Consider the following 15,796-nt stretch of genomic DNA (forward strand, 5'->3'; position numbering starts at 1 on the left):
CTCCTTGGACGCGAGGACAGAGAGGCACATATTACGATAGCTTGTTATAAACCAGCTGGGCTCCGTTAAGAGCATCCTCGAGAGCTTCGTACATGTGACACAGATTGCGTTAAGATACATGAGCCCGATAGAATATGGGCCTCAGATGGCATGCTTCTTCGTCCTCGTTTCTCATCTCTTTGCTGGTTTTGCAAGGTAGCAAGTGACTTGTACGCAGCCCGCCGTTAAAAGGTGAGGCTCCAGGTCGTCGATCATTCTCGTACATCATGGCAAGCTGACGTTGCAGTCACATCCCACAGGCATTGATCGAGAGACAAGCCGGCGGTAGTAATCATGGGCGTCAGAAATGGTCAAGGTATCCTTCCGAGTCCGCTTGGCATGTTGTCGAGCGTAAAGGCACTGTAGCACAAGATTGCCGCAGTGTCCATGTCGCAAATCAACAGATGGCCCACGAAGCGCCCTCGATCTTCCCACATGCAGAAAGCCATGCTTCGTTCACGCAGTATATATTGTCCAAAAGCCGAACAGGCAACTGCGAAGCGGTAGGATGTGACACAAGAGGTCGGGAGGCACCCTCCTGATGCGTGGTCGCGGCAAAGTGTCCAGGGCTGGCAAATGAGGCCGAAATTATGGCCAGCTGATGGTCTTGGTCATCTCGGGTTCCGATCATTTGAGTATTGCATCCTGTTTGCACCCAGCAAGTTTTGCTCGCCTTGTGCGTCCGACATACTCACCGAGCAAAAGTGAGTTGAAGAGCATGCTAGCCTTGTAATGGTCATTATACTTCTGCATCTTGACCGTTTGTGGCGTTCATGGATACCCTTGCTTCCCACGAGGGCTGCACGTAAGCGCAGATCATGCGAAGATGAGCGTCGGCCTCACGCGGCAATCTTCGCGGAGATGTTCTCCCGTTGGTGACAATGCAACATGCATGTAGAAGTGCTATTGGCCTGCTAGTTCAAATTTGTCATTGGATCATCGGCGGAAGTCTGGCCTTTTGTAATATCCTTGTTGTTTCCTGAACGCTTTGCAACTGGCTTGTGCGTACGACCTCTGCCGACTGACGGGACTGCCTAGACTTGATGCGCACTCATGTTAGAAATCAGCCTTCGCCTCCCCAGTCTACATCATTACTCGTCGTATCGTCGACGACGTTCCCGACCAAACGGCTGGCCAAACCTGTGCCTCAAAGCGGTCAACATGAACCACTCACAGCCTGGCGCTCAGTCGAGAAGTTAAGTGCGGTACCAACGCTCTGGAGCCGAGAGGTGCACGCGAGATGTAGCGGCTAACAGGCCTCACTCCCCATGAGAAGTAGCACCAGGTGACGGACAATCTCAATCCGACATTTAGCTGCGAACAATGTTCCCTCCGTTCTGAAGACTGGACTAGTATCTTTATTTGCACCGGAGTGCTCGCCGCTTGTGCCTTGATCTGATTTCGATCACTCTTCTGCCCAACATGGCGTCGTCTTTACTTGCACTCCTCACACAACACACTCCGGATCTTCAAACACGAAAAGCTCTCATAGTATTGGGACTCCAAAACGACTTCCTCTCGCCAGAGGGCAAGTTGCCAGTCGATCTAGACTCCGGGTTTCTCGAGCGAATCAAGTCGCTGGTGCCTTCGTTCCGTGAATACGGCGACATTTTCTGGGTGCGCTCGATAGCCTCACCAGGCAAGGATGCAGATGGTTACCGTGGTGATAATTCCGATACTGTCATCACGGGCTTCTCCACCGTCCATGATGGCACCGGGACTATCAAGAGTGGGGCCAAGCGTGGTGTTGTCGACGACTACACGAGCGTAGTGAAACGCATCAAAGCTGGTCCAGATGAACTCGACCCAGAAATATTTCTATCTGCTACTGCGACTAGAGAGGCGTGTTGCATATGCGACACCTGGGGAGCTGATCATCCTGCCGATGTCAAATTGCTCATGGAGAAGAAGGACGTTCACGTGGTCAAGAAGTCCTACTCCGCTTTCGCTTCAACGTCTCTGCTCACGACATTGAGGATGCGTCTGATCACAGAACTGTACATCTGCGGCTGTATGACCAACTTATCCGTGTACGCGACTGCTATGGATGCCGCGACTCATGGCATTCAAATCACTCTGGTCGAAGATGCTCTAGGATTTAGAGACAGAGTGAGGCATAATGAAGCGATAAGACAACTCAGGGATGTCATGAGTGCAGACGTCATGACCAAGGACAAGATCATAGATCGCCTCTGCAATGCGTTCACGTCCGAGGAGGAAGAATATGGACCCAGTGAGGACGAAGAAAACGCTGCCCAGGCTGGTGCATTGTCTCGAGTATCTCACGACAAGATACCCTCAGTCACCAGCGTGTTCGAAGCAAACGACTCGTTGGCGGCAGATAGTGAAGACGACGAGGGAGAAATTGAGCTACCACAAGTATGTCTGCCAAGATCGCGTATTGAGCTTCCTTTGCGTTACAGCTCTTTACTCGCGCGCAATAGCTCACGTCGGTCAGCTCCTACTATTGAACCCACTTCTCAGCATCCGCAACCTGCAAGCGTTGGAGCAGCAGCTAGCGCGACCCACGACACTTTCGCTGCCGATGTCGTTGACGGCCTACATGCCGACGACTACACACGGGAGGATTTGCCAGTCATTTACGCAGACCATTTCGAGCCCAAGATCGAGCTCACAAGCGACCGTTGTGTGAAGGAGGAGCCCTTGGGTAGCCCGACTGATGAGGAACAGCCTGAAGGTCTGCCAACAGGACACAGCTGTGAATCGAACGCTCTAGAAGCTTCTAATGCTGACGATGGTTATGACGCTGCCCCGGGTTGTGAGTCACAAGAAGTTGAACCCCGAAGGAATCACCAGGATACGGACTCGTCAGACGAACTTCCCCTTGCCAATAGAATTGCTGAAGGTGAAGAGGTCAGGATAGAGTCACACACCGATACAGTCGAACTTGGCCAGTCACAACAAAATTTGGAAGACCGCCCAGGATTGACCGGATCCCGTGATCCCTTGCAAGAAAGCAGGGCCGATCAGCTAGATGCAACGCCTCAGTCCGGTGAACAAGTGGCCAAGGCAATGCCTAGCCGCATCGACGTAGCTCAGATTCATAATGCAGTCACCAATCATGACTCATTTGCTTCCACCAAGAGCGTAGAGAGCATCCTTCCAAGAGCAAGACTATCGAACACCGAGACGAGCGAAGTTTCAGAAATTGTATGCCCTACTCCGGCACTCGAGGGAGTTGCACGAGATGGTGTCATATCCACCCAGCATGAATCCAGGCCATTGTTAGGAGACGAGAAAGAAGTTGAAAGCGCCGGCTCGCGGATCTACTTCGCACTGCTCCCACCAGAGCTTTCCGAAACAATCTTTGACATTTTGCACAAAGAGGTGGATTGGCAAACTATGCACCATCAGACTGGCCAAGTTCCACGATTGGTATGCTGTCAAGGCTCTCGTTCCGAGGATGGCAGCTGGCCAGTCTACCGCCATCCTTCGGACGAGACAATGCCCTTACAGCCATGGTCGGTGACAGTGAAAATGGTCCAGGATGCTGCCGAAAAGCTGGTCGGTCATCCCCTGAACCATGCGCTGATACAGCTATACCGTGGCGGCACGGATTACATCTCCGAACATAGCGATAAGACACTTGACATTGCCAAGGGCAGCTACATTGTCAATGTTTCTTTTGGCGCCCAGCGAACCATGCGATTGCGCACCAAGCGAGCTGTACAGGACACTATCAGCAAAGATGCAGCGCCAGCGCAGCGTACTTCACATCGCATAATCATGCCGCATAACTCGTGCATCACCATGTCTTTGGCAACCAATGCGGAATATCTTCACGGTATCAACGCCGATAAGCGTCCGTCCGTCGAGCTGTGTGATGCAGAGAAAGCGTACGATGGCCAGCGTATTAGTTTGACGTTTCGACACATTGCTACGTTCTTGTCTGCTGACGAAAAGAAGATCTGGGGCCAAGGAGCAACAGCGAAGCGTGAGGTGGAAGCGAGAGCTGTGATCAACGCGGATGTTGTGGAAAGTGGACGGCTTATCAGAAGGTTCGGTGCTGAGAACCAGGCGAGCAGCATTGATTGGGAAGCTGTCTATGGTGGGGGCAGCGACGTACTGCATATGAGGTGATGGCATGTTAAAGTACAACCAGTCTGCATGCTTCGCAACAATGAGTTGTTCCTACGCTGAGATTATCACGTGATATCGTTGCGTCCAAAGCAGCACGCGCAATTCTGCCTTCCAGCTCACAGCACGACATAGTCTTTGTTGCACGTGCGTTGTAGATGAGATATATGTGTGGCCATCGTGTGGTGACGAACAATTATCCTCGGACTCAGCTTTCTGCTGCATTGGCCGGAAATGACATTTGCGACACTTACAATTCATCGTCGATCTCTGCTCTTATGCAAACTCAAAAGACGGAACCTCTCTCAATCGTCGCAAACCGTGCTGACCTCGGTGATGAATTTCGATGGCACACTTTCCGACTTAGATGTCTCCAGTGGAGCCCCGTATGGATTTCGATGACGCTGGCTCCACCAGCAAGTCAAATGTGGAAACGTGGATCAACCAACCCAACCAGCAATCATGCTACGGTTCTCACGGCAGTGCCCTGCGACGCCATCGTGGGATGGTCGGAGTTTGAAAGATGCATTGACTTGAGCGCAAAGGACAACGGTCTAGGTAGGAATCGTGTTTTTTATTTCATCGTGCTTCCCTTGATCTCGAATCTTCGCTACAGTAAGCAACCGGGACGACAGATTTCGTAGTAGATTGATACATCGCCATGGCCTCTACAGCCTCATCGTCTTCGACGGATTTCCAGCATCGACAGCAAGACACAACAGAGCATAAAGACTACGCCACACAACATCCAGGAGCTCAAGCCAGACCTCAACGCACAAACCCAGACTATGGCGGGAATCCTCTCGCGCACATATTGACCGCAGGTTATGGTGATCAACGTCTTCCTGCCTTCGGTGGTGCTTTCCAGCCAGGCCTATATAAGCCTCCAGCCTTCAAATTCGCCAATCCGGTGCCATTGGGTCTCGCCGGCTTTGCGTTGACCACTTTCCTATTATCACTTATCAATCTTGGAACATGTGGGATCACAGAACCAAATCTTGTCATTGCGCCTGCCTTGGCGTATGGTGGTTTGGTCCAGCTCCTAGCCGGGATGTGGTAAGTAGCGATAGTGTGAACCTATGTCTGCGCATGGATGGGTTCAGACTGACACTTTTGGCAGGGATATCGCGCTCGGTAACAGTGAGTCGAAGAAAATTGCCTTCCACGTAACTCATAAGCCTAACCATTTGCAGCTTTCGGCGGCACGGCCTTGAGTTCTTACGGTGGCTTTTGGATCGGGACAGCTATTCTCCTGACACCAGGTGGCTTCGACATCGCCGGCCAATACTCCACCACCGGCGACTTCTATGCAGCCTTTGCTTTCTACCTTATTGGTACGTTACTCATGGCGATTAGGGTTTGATTGATGCTGACACCACGTTGCTTAGGGTGGTTCATATTCACTTTCATGCTTTGGCTGTGCACACTCAAGTCAACTGTGGCATTCAGCTCATTGCTATTTTTCGTCTGGCTTACTTTCCTGTTCCTGTTCATCGCCTATCTTGGTGCCCAGACCAACGGAACAGGTATGCCGACTGTGGGATGGGTGCGTGCTGGTGGAGCGACCGGTATCATTGCAGCCTTCATTGCCTGGTACAATATGCTGGCTGGTCTCTGCGACAAAAGTAACAGCTTCATTGTGATACCAGTTGTTCACTTCCCATGGAGTGAGAAGGGTAGAGAGGATCGAGCAGCAAACAGAGAGGCTGTAAGTGGTGATGGTGTGTAGATTGGTCGGGTTCGACCCGGAGGACCTCAGGGTAGATTGTATAATACTGAATGAGGCCTCTAGTCTGTACAGCATAGCAAACTCTTTGATTATCAGAAGAACGTTTGGTCAAAAACCATTCGTGCATTACTCAGAACCTCTGTCAAGCAGATTGGAGCTCTCCTGGTCTTGCTCAAGTCTAACGCTGCCAAGTCTTGCCCGCGCCACAACTTCAGGCACCCTCAACCTCCAATGCCAGACCATACCCGCAGCAAAGCCCACAAAGTCGTTCTTGAAGGCCAGGCAACCAGCCACGGTAATCAGCATGGTCATCCATCTTTGCTGGCTTTCTTTCTCCGCTTGGTTCTTGGTCTCACTAGCTGGGCGGCCATTGTTGTGATCTGCTTCTGCTCGCTCCCAGAGATCCGTGCTCTCACTCACGCTCTGCCCAACCTTTGCAAGCTCAACTCCAGCTGCCAGCACCATCACTCCGAGCAGACTCTTTGGGAAGCGCTGTAATAGCGGAATGATGGCGTCGCCTACCAGTAGTCCCAGTAAAATCTTGACGGTACCCAAGATTATGATCGATGCTCCACTGCGAGCACCGAATCGATACTGGCCTGCCAGTCCACCTGAACCATGACATACTGGCATGGCACCGAACCAACAGCCGATCAAGTTCGCCATGGCCACAGAGAAGCCGACGGAAGTAGTGCTTGGCGTCGCTGGAAACGTAGGAAATAGTGAGCCGGCCAAAGACACGACTGCGAGTATGCTGTTGAGTGTTGTCAACGGCAACTGTGGAATAGCTGCGTCGATCGCCCCGGCCCTCCAAGCATCTCCATCGGGAGCTGAGACAGACGGGTGCCAGAAGCCAGCAGGACGCCTCTCGTATGTGGCGTGTGCCAAGACGATGGCTGAGATCACGGTGCCGATTGTGAAGACGATCAAGGCATAAGGTACCTTCGGCAGTGTAGCTGCCGTGATCAAGAACGCGAAAGCTACCAAAGCGGTAACGCGATTATCCCACACTGGACTGATCCAATGCAAAGGCTTGATCATACCACCTCCTGCACTTATTACCAAAGCCAGGCCGGCGCCGACCTGTATACCCTTGACAACAGGAACAGGGACAATCTTATTGAGCCAGCTGAGCATGCCTGTTGCGCTCAAGATGAACACCACACCTCCCATCGTCAGACCAGCTGCCATAGTCTCCTGCTGACTGAAATTCTGACTTATGGCAATTGCTGCGATAGCTTTCATTGGCTGGACAGGAAGTGGTAAGCCATACCATGCACCAGTCAAGATATTCGTCAGGCCCGAGAAGACGAGCGTGGCAGGTAAATCGATCGAGCCCTGTAGAGCCAGTGCCATCATGAGCGGGAGTAATGTGCCCAGGTCACCCAAGGATCCGGACAACTCAGCCAAAGGAGATGTTCGAAGGGTGCGAACATTATACGCCGCGACACTACGCAGGTGGCGGAGCATCATATTAATTTGCTGGCTATATCACATGTAGCTGCTGAATGAGATGCGGGATAAAGACAGGTGATGTTATCGATGCTAAAAGCAATATGCCTTGGTTGTTACTATGCTCGATGTAAGAAGAAACTCGTTGTGCCTCAGGCACTCATGCTTGCCCACTCCATTTCCAAATCCGCGCCACTTCTCCTCGAGTGTTGCAGCACTTCAGCATCATCTCTTTTGATCCGGCGCCGGTGAAAGCGGTTCGGCATCTGGTGTAAGCCTCGACATGGAGGCCGTACACGAGTGCACGATCGATCATGGCCGCGCAGAGCCATATACACATGCCTATAGTAGTTTCACCGTCAGTAACCGCCAAACCGTCAATCGCCGGCCACAGATCTGAGACCTCACGTGGCAGCTGTCGATGCTCCTGGCACCCCGTGGCGCCCGCGATCGAACAGTAGACCTGGAAAGAAGTCGGAGCCCAGATCGTGCCAGTGCAGGCATGCGTTGTCTGCCATCGGGACTTGAAAAAACTCTCCCCTTGCAATGTTGCAGATGGACTACATGTACGGCGACCTGATCGTATGACCTTTGGTGAGACAAGATGCCAGAACTCTGGCCAGACCAAAACGTGAACGGGCTTGCGGCACTTTCCTGCTTTTGGCTCCGTACTCCTCCATTCTAGGGAGATTGATTTGACGAAGCTGGGGTAGGTCAAACTCTACTCATATGCCGTCGACGTGTACGAGATATCATCTACGCATCGCTGCTACTGATCTAGACTTCTTCATTTGCCGGTTTCTTACTGCTAGAACATATATATGAGCAAGGCATAGCTGGCATATGAGAGCGACTTGAGCATCCGCACACCTGCACTCAAACACATCCACCACTCTACCTTGTCTGCATGATGGCGCTGCTCGAAGGCAATGCACTGCTCTACTCCGTCTCCTTGCTCGCGTGCTTGGGCTTCTTGCTCATTGGATTCGACAATGGTATGGGGCTAGCTCCATCCTACACTCTTCGATGAGCTGACACAGAATTGCAGGACTCATGGGCGGACTGGTTAACGGCGAAGCATTCGACAATACCTTTCACATCAACCCAAAGTCGAAGAGCGGAGCCAATCTCATTGGCTTGATTGTGTCAATCGTGAGTTCGAAGGATGGCCCGCGATACCCAAGACTCAAGCTGATATGACATACAGTACGAGATAGGCTGCTTCATTGGTGCTGTGACTACTGCTTTCGTTGGAGAACGTCTTGGGAGACGGCGTAGCATCTTTGCTGGAACGGTAGTCATGATTATCGGCGCCGTACTACAAGCGACCTCCTACTCGGTCGCACAGATGATAGTGGCACGCATTGTCGCCGGCATTGGGATGGGCTTCATCAACTCTACAGTCCCAGTCATGATGGCAGAATTCGCCCCAAAGGCAACCCGCGGCATATACGTCTGCGCCCAGCTGTCCACACTAAACTTCGGCATCATGATGGTCTACTGGATCGACTATGGATTCGGCCAAGGAACAGGGGCCGGACAACCTTACTCATGGCGTGTGCCAGTTATCCTCCAATGCATTTTCCTGATACCTATGCTGATCATCATCGCCCTCATCCCGGAGACGCCGCGTTGGTTGACATCTCATGGCCGTGAAGAGGAGGCATTAGAGGTCCTACGGAGACTCAACAGGAAGAAGATGAGCGATGCAGCCATCATCCGGATTGTCGACGACATTCGTAATGTGGCAGCGTACGAAGCCTCCATCGACAGTGGGAAATGGAGCGATCTTCTCCGCAATGACAGCATCCAGTCTCAGAAACGCTTCCTGATTGCTTGCTCCATCCAAGCTTTCCAGCAACTGGGAGGCATCAACGCTCTTGTCTACTACTCCAACACCCTTTTCCAGCAATCTGTCGGCTTCACCCCTCAATTCTCGGCACTCATGTCTGGCATCTTGAATACCTGGTTCTTCGTCGCTAGTTTCATCCCTTGGTTCCTGATCGATCGTATCGGCCGGCGACCACTCCTGCTGAGCATGGTCAGCCTCATGGCTGGCGTCATGGCTGTTCAGACTGGCTTGATCTACAGCGTCCAGAACAATTTGCCCAACCAGCATGCTTGTGGTGCCGCCGCCGCGGCTATGCTCTTCATCTTCCAGGGTGCCTTCACCGTTGGTTTCCAGGCCACTGTCTGGGTGTATCCATCTGAAATTCTGCCTCTGAAGCTGAGGCAGAGAGGTAGCTCCATAAGCACTGCTTGCAACTGGATCATGAACTTCATGGTACGATCATTGTCATCTCCACCCGATCCTCTGCTAACGCTCTGCCAGATCGTTTATATTACACCTCCAGCAATTCAGAACATTGGCTATAAGACCTACATCATCTTCGCCGTGCTTAATGCTACATGGGTGCCCATCATGGTGAGTCTACCTAGCACCCCAATTATCTGGGAAGTTTACTGACCACCAACAGTATTTCTACTACCCGGAGACGAAGGGCCTTGCGCTCGAAGATGTCGACAGACTGTTCGCAAAGAACGGCGAGATGCAGGAACACCTCGCTTATCACGACGACAAGCTGGGCGATGTCGAGAACAGGGTCGAGGGAGATGAGAAGACTATGCGTGTGCAGTAATTGGAGAGGGTAGCGGACATGCTTTTGCTAGGCAGAGGGGAAGGATCATATGATTGATGTACACCATACCTTGTCAGACGACATGACGCAGACCATTATCAACATGCTTCCTATGAGGGCTCTACCAGCAGCTCAGTCAAGCTAGCAGGCCGTCGATAAATCCTGCTTCGAACAAAAAGTGGGCTAGACCTAGACCACGCCGTTGAACAGCTTCTCGATCTGCTTCTTTTCCTACAAGCCTCCAAGCAAGAAGGGCATTCTCGTCGATCGAGACGTCAGCTGGCTGTCAATATGACTACGCAACGGCTTGCATAGTGAATCGGGGTCGGCAAATGACGGCTTGCTAAGAGGTGAAGGTCGAGAAGAAGTAGGGAGATCTTGTGCGGTAGTTGTCGGTCTATGGATGACATTTGCTGGAGGGGTAGGCCGCTTGCGCGACATGGAAACGGTATAGATGAAGCCAGGATATTGTCCTATGACGCTGCTGCGGCTTGTCCTGGTCCACTGATCTCGGTCTAGCCGGCAGCTTGCGAGTCTGATCTTAGTAGACAAATTCAGGGTCCAAGTTATAGTTGGTTCTCATCAGCAAAACTTCATGCTCACGGTCCAAGGCTCGCGATCTCTATACTCAATCCCCCTTTCATCTTACTTCCGCATCCCACCCTCCAAAAGGCAAAACATACAACAGCAGGCATTCGCCAGTCGTCACCGACCTGACTACTACTCTACCGGTCCGCGGCTTAAGTACAGGAGAGCGGACGGGATCCTCTGTTCTCCGCGGCCTATGGTCGTATGTGCTTAGATGTGCTTGCCATGACATATATGATTGTGCAATCTGAATCGGCAGTCCTGCTGTGTGATAAAGTAATCTAATTACACAAGCTTGGCGCTGCTCTAGATCCTTGGACCAGATGTGGCAGATCCACTACTGAGAGGGTCCCGAGTCCTCACACATGATTGCCGGCCTGTGAAATTTTAATATGGTAGTCAAGATTTGGTGCGTTGATTTGTGGACGTAGGACTTTCTCGGTGGCCAAATGGGCGTTCCAGTACTTCATGATACGTAAGCCCGTGCTATCGAATCGGCCAGTGTGATTTCGCTGTTGGTAGCCACCACAATTGCCTGCAATGACGCAGCATGGTGTAATCATGTCCAGAGTGGAATATTATCTTGGCCTCGTGCATATGTTCGCTTCTCACTTCCCAAAGAACGCTGTAATCCTAGAATTTCCCTTCTCGTCCGGCGTCTTCGTCCTTGGCGTATTCTGCGTAGCACTCCGCACTCTCTTACTCGCAGGTGTATTTTTGATTGGAGAAGCGCTCGGTGCTTTTCGCTTCGCGGGCGAGACAGCAGCTGCGGGTTTTTTCTCCTGCTCGACCGCCTCCAGCATTGCTTTATCGTCCACCTGATCCACCTCGTGCTTGATATCCTTCTCCACAACCTCATCAGCTGCCTTGGCCATCTCCTCGTCTCCGACTCCGTCATCCTCAACCTTCAATCCTTGCTCGAACTGCTCCTCCGACTCGTTCACCGGCTTAGGTAAGGGCGCATTGCCCTCACTTTCCTCAAATTTACTCGTTTCCAACGCATCATCCTCGTTCTTGAGCTTTGTCTCCACCACCTCATCCTCTTTCTCGTCCTTCACCTTCGCCTTCTCCTCCTGCTTCCCAAAGAAATTCGCAATATTCTTCTTATTCTCCTTACTATCAACCGGCACAACAAACAGCGGACTATTGTTCCCCACCTTTCCCACTCCTTGATCCACCGGATAGCACTCCAGCTCACCTAGGAAAGGCTTCAGCATAGACTGTAATTCCTTGTCCCACCCCACTCGGTTTGGATCAAGCCAAGCTTTCATCTGCTCACTCCCCGGCTCAACAATAACCGGCATGCGATCATGGAGAAAATTCAATTGTTGGTTCGAGTCCGTAGTAATGATGGTATACGAATAAATCTTGTCCTCGGCACCCTCATACCGCACACAATCCCACAATCCCGCAAAACACATTAGTCCGCCATCCTTCCTCTTGGTGAAATGCGGAATCTTTGTCTTTCCGCCGTCTTTCTTCAACCATTCGTAGAAGCCTTCGGCGACAACGATGCAGCGTTTTCGTTGTTTCATGGTATTCCACATCCCGCCGCTTTGGGCTAGCGAGTCGTCGCGGCAATTGATCGTGCGGAGCTGGGAGCTGTAGTCTGGTGCTCTCTTAGTCCAGAAAGGTATTAGACCCCATTTCGCCGCTTGGAGTTTGTATTTGGTCTCGTTCGTCGCGAGGCCGTCTACTTCGTGGATGGTAGAGTGGGTGTGCTTGGCTTTCTTAGGGCTAGGCTCGCTAGCCTCGTTCTCGTCGTCGTGCTGGCCGCCTCCTCGATCGGAGGTCTCGGCGCGGTAAATCAGACCGTGGTAGCCTGGAGCGAAGTTGTAGCTCTGACGGATGCGATCGTCTTCGTCGTCGGGAGCATCGTCGGCCGGCATGTCTTGGTCCGCGAGGCGTTGGCGGACCACCGATGGCCGGAGATGGAGGGCATACCTACCGCACATGATGGCAGTAATGTCGTCTGTGTAGAGCAGTTGGCATCGAAGTTGCATGGAGGAAGACGCATTACTTGATCGATCTATGCCGTCACTGCGTCAATGCGCGAATCTGGGGAAAGCTTGACTATGTCGATCAGGAAGGAACGACTTTATTTCATCGCATCGCTATGTACATATCAACTCCTGTAATACCAGACAACACCGACCATGTCCCTCCGGTCGGCGATTAGCCTACCCCTACGACAAATCCTCCGCCAAGCAATACCTTCTCGCTCCTTCCACCACCGCACCCCTCTCAGACCACGTGAATTCCTCCTCCGGCGCCCGCAACGTCGCCATGCATCCTTCACCTCGAACGCTCGCGCCCTCTTCCGCCAGAACCCCGTCTCAGTCTCCCTCGCTCTCCTTGCCCTGACCTCCGGAATCGCAGCCCTGGTCTACACAAATTACCTCTACCAATACTACATCCTCCGCGCCTTCCACAACTATCCCGAATATGTCGCAAAGAAACTACGACGCGCGCTGTACTTCACCAATACCGACTTACAACCACAGGAAGCGCTGAAGTACTACAAGCAGGCATTGCAGATAGCGGAGGAGGTGGGAATGGATCCGTTCAGCGATGAGATTATTGGCGTTAAGGTGCAGGTCGCGAAACTGATGGAGGATGTTCGACAGCCGGCCAAAGCGGTGCAGGTACTGGAGATTCTGCGGAGGGATTGTCTAGAGTGGATGAAGCAACTAGGTGGACTGGAGAAGAATCGGGTGAAAAGGACGAGGGTGTTGGCCAAGGTTGTGGCTGTTACGGTCAAGTTGGGAGAACTGTACGGCAGTCCCGAGATCTACGATAGAGAGTTGGCGGAGGAGAGGTTGGTCTGGGCTGTAGAGACCGTATTGAAGGAACGTGTGCGACGGGACGGCATAAGAAGAGCGGATGGTTTGAGCGAGGAAGCTTTGTGTGAGAGGGAAGGGGTATGGATGACGGACTCGGAAACAGGCGCAGCACTGGAGCGGTTGGCAGCGAGTTACGAGGAGAAAGATTTGCATTATCTGGCTAGTCCGCTCTTCCTGCAAGCACTATCCCTCTACCCAACCAAGGACTGCCATACGGTCATCTTAATGAACAATCTCGCCTCCTCACTAGCCCAGCAATCGCCCCGCGCAGCGAGCGCAGTCTCTGCTCAAGCATCCTCATCAACCATCGCCACGACTCCTCCGGCTATGAGTACGACAGCGCCAGCGACTCGTGAATCTATGGTTCAAAATGCCCGACTATGGGCACAGAAAGCATTAGACGTGGCATCCTCAATCCAGCCTCCCGTGAGGAATGAAGAGTGCGATATCGGATGCGCAGTCGCTACGCACAATCTTGCCGAGTTCGCGGAAATGCTTGGGCAGCGCGATGAGGCAGGGAGACTGTATGCGGAGGCTAAAGGGATAGCAAAGGCGATCGGGTTCGCCGAAGGGGTCGAGATGAGTGAGAGCCGATTGAAGGCGATGACAAGATGAGAGTAACATGGTTCCCCCGATCTCTCCTTCGTCCTTGACACCAAAAGTGCTTCGCGGATTCGACGGAATGCTCACCGCTCCAGCTCGCCATCTCTGGGACAGCCACTCCGTTGCATCGCCATGCAGGGTCGGCACGGCAGTCTTGTTTCCATATTCACGAAAGTGTTCCCTCTGGAAGCAGATGCACCGCTGGCTCCGGTGCCTTCACTCAAACCATTGCGGCCACAAATCAGCTCCATCTGGATGCTCGATCTCGCTCGCAAACATTTACTTCAACGCCAATGCTTGCACTAGCTGCAACGGTCGCCATGGATGTCTGTATCGATAGCCTGGGCACGTCGAAGACATGCTCTGGTGTAGCAGAACCGGGAGCGGCGCCCACTGCTATCGAAGCTGACAAGAGTAGCCGATAGACCATCGTACCTCGTTATGCTCGACATTTGGTCTGCCGTTTGACAGGGAGGATGCTTGCCATGGCATTGGTCCCGCAAACATGACTACGCCTGAGCAAGCATATCTCCAGGCTTGGTCACTATGGCCGAGGTGACATGATCCGCATGCACTACCATCAAGAGCTACGCACGATCCATATTCCAAACCAACGCTGCTTCACTACATCGTGGCAGCCGATGTCATCACGCTTTTGGCCTTAATGAGGACCACTCCATTGGATCTGTACACCAAGTCCGTTCGATGGTGACGATGTATACTGTAGAGAAGGACAACGCTGGCCTGCTAGCATTTGGCAGTGACTTTTGCGCCTGCAACAAGTCATGGCATTCTCATGTCAATGGTGCTCCAGGAGACCAACGATCGAATGAGCAACGCACATGCCATCATGGTTTTGGATATTTCTAGCAGACAGGCCAGACAATGAGATCCTCGATCGCTGTGGCCCGTCACTCTTACAAGTGTCTCGCGAGAAGATACGCTGGCCTGTTGCGCTGCCCACAGTCACGAACGAGCAGAGTCTTGTCAATACGGACAGGTCAGAAACCTCCAGTGACGGTCAACAACGCAAGACACTCTGTACTGCCATCAAAGAAGAAATGCACATATATTTCGATCACAATCAACCTTCTCCTACAGAAGAACGTCGAGACCTTCCAAGGACATCTCTCGACCAGTCAATCAACAAGTCCCCATTCATACCAGGTTACAGCGGCCCAACAGCCAGACAACCAGCTGACGAAACGCCCGCACCCAACAATCGAACTTCCTGGCCTCATGCTCGACAACCAACACATCTCCCTACGAATCACCTCACGATACCAATCACAATGTGTGTCATACAATCCCACAATCCCGAGACCAATGCCTACCTTCTGGTCAATCACAAAGATCGCAGGGGTCGCTACTGGTATTTTTGCCGCCACAATTGTCAGGTCCAAGTCACAATCAACGATTCGAGCCGGACTGGAAGTCCTCCTACATGCTGGCGTTGTCGACATGTGCGCTGTCATAGATGTATTGAGGCGAGAGGGGCCTAGTGAGGCGCATAATTTGGACGGCAGAAAGGGGTCCAACGTAGACGAGGATCACGGATGGGCTTAGTATATTGGCAAGTGTCAAAGCCGATGTGTGGAACTGGCGAACATGACGAACAGAATGGCCTGGAGGTGGGACATGGCATGCTCAGTATTTGTGAATAAGAGGCTTGGTAGCGTGGCTACGGATATCTCGACGATGGACGGAGAGCAGCTTCTTCCTGACTTCCGTAATAGAAGGACTTGGCTGTAAAGACAACGACGCTAATCCTCTTTACATTTAGCCAACCATTCAGGGCAACGCTC

General features: G+C 52.3%; 6 protein-coding genes across 6 annotated transcripts; 4 read left to right on the top strand and 2 right to left on the bottom strand.

Moving 5' to 3' along the window:
- Nucleotides 1-1,461: 1,461 nt before the first annotated feature.
- On the top strand, nucleotides 1,462-4,140 carry LTS14_001055 (uncharacterized protein; the record flags this gene model as incomplete). The annotated part of the gene is made up of 2 exons (XM_064833764.1): nucleotides 1,462-2,418; nucleotides 2,524-4,140. The coding sequence occupies 2 exons, from the start codon at nucleotides 1,462-1,464 to the stop codon at nucleotides 4,138-4,140; spliced, it is 2,574 nt and encodes an 857-aa protein (XP_064698725.1).
- A 658-nt stretch (nucleotides 4,141-4,798) lies between these two features.
- On the top strand, nucleotides 4,799-5,866 carry ADY2_1 (Accumulation of DYads; the record flags this gene model as incomplete). Its single annotated transcript, XM_064833765.1, has 4 exons — nucleotides 4,799-5,193; nucleotides 5,258-5,277; nucleotides 5,331-5,471; nucleotides 5,526-5,866. 4 exons carry the CDS (start codon nucleotides 4,799-4,801, stop codon nucleotides 5,864-5,866), a joined length of 897 nt encoding a protein of 298 aa, XP_064698726.1.
- A 126-nt stretch (nucleotides 5,867-5,992) lies between these two features.
- On the bottom strand, nucleotides 5,993-7,222 carry LTS14_001057 (uncharacterized protein; the record flags this gene model as incomplete). The annotated part of the gene is made up of 1 exon (XM_064833766.1): nucleotides 5,993-7,222. The coding sequence occupies one exon, from the start codon at nucleotides 7,220-7,222 to the stop codon at nucleotides 5,993-5,995; it is 1,230 nt and encodes a 409-aa protein (XP_064698727.1).
- Nucleotides 7,223-8,228: 1,006 nt separating this feature from the next.
- Nucleotides 8,229-9,957, top strand: LTS14_001058 (uncharacterized protein; the record flags this gene model as incomplete). The annotated part of the gene is made up of 5 exons (XM_064833767.1): nucleotides 8,229-8,313; nucleotides 8,367-8,470; nucleotides 8,526-9,602; nucleotides 9,651-9,743; nucleotides 9,796-9,957. 5 exons carry the CDS (start codon nucleotides 8,229-8,231, stop codon nucleotides 9,955-9,957), a joined length of 1,521 nt encoding a protein of 506 aa, XP_064698728.1.
- Nucleotides 9,958-11,153: 1,196 nt separating this feature from the next.
- Nucleotides 11,154-12,434, bottom strand: LTS14_001059 (uncharacterized protein; the record flags this gene model as incomplete). Its single annotated transcript, XM_064833768.1, has 1 exon — nucleotides 11,154-12,434. One exon carries the CDS (start codon nucleotides 12,432-12,434, stop codon nucleotides 11,154-11,156), a length of 1,281 nt encoding a protein of 426 aa, XP_064698729.1.
- Nucleotides 12,435-12,701: 267 nt separating this feature from the next.
- On the top strand, nucleotides 12,702-14,003 carry LTS14_001060 (uncharacterized protein; the record flags this gene model as incomplete). Its single annotated transcript, XM_064833769.1, has 1 exon — nucleotides 12,702-14,003. The coding sequence occupies one exon, from the start codon at nucleotides 12,702-12,704 to the stop codon at nucleotides 14,001-14,003; it is 1,302 nt and encodes a 433-aa protein (XP_064698730.1).
- Nucleotides 14,004-15,796: the final 1,793 nt, after the last annotated feature.

This window comes from Recurvomyces mirabilis (genome assembly GCF_035927965.1).
Source record: "Recurvomyces mirabilis strain CCFEE 5264 chromosome Unknown scaffold_2, whole genome shotgun sequence".
Classification (NCBI taxonomy): domain Eukaryota; kingdom Fungi; phylum Ascomycota; class Dothideomycetes; order Mycosphaerellales; family Teratosphaeriaceae; genus Recurvomyces; species Recurvomyces mirabilis.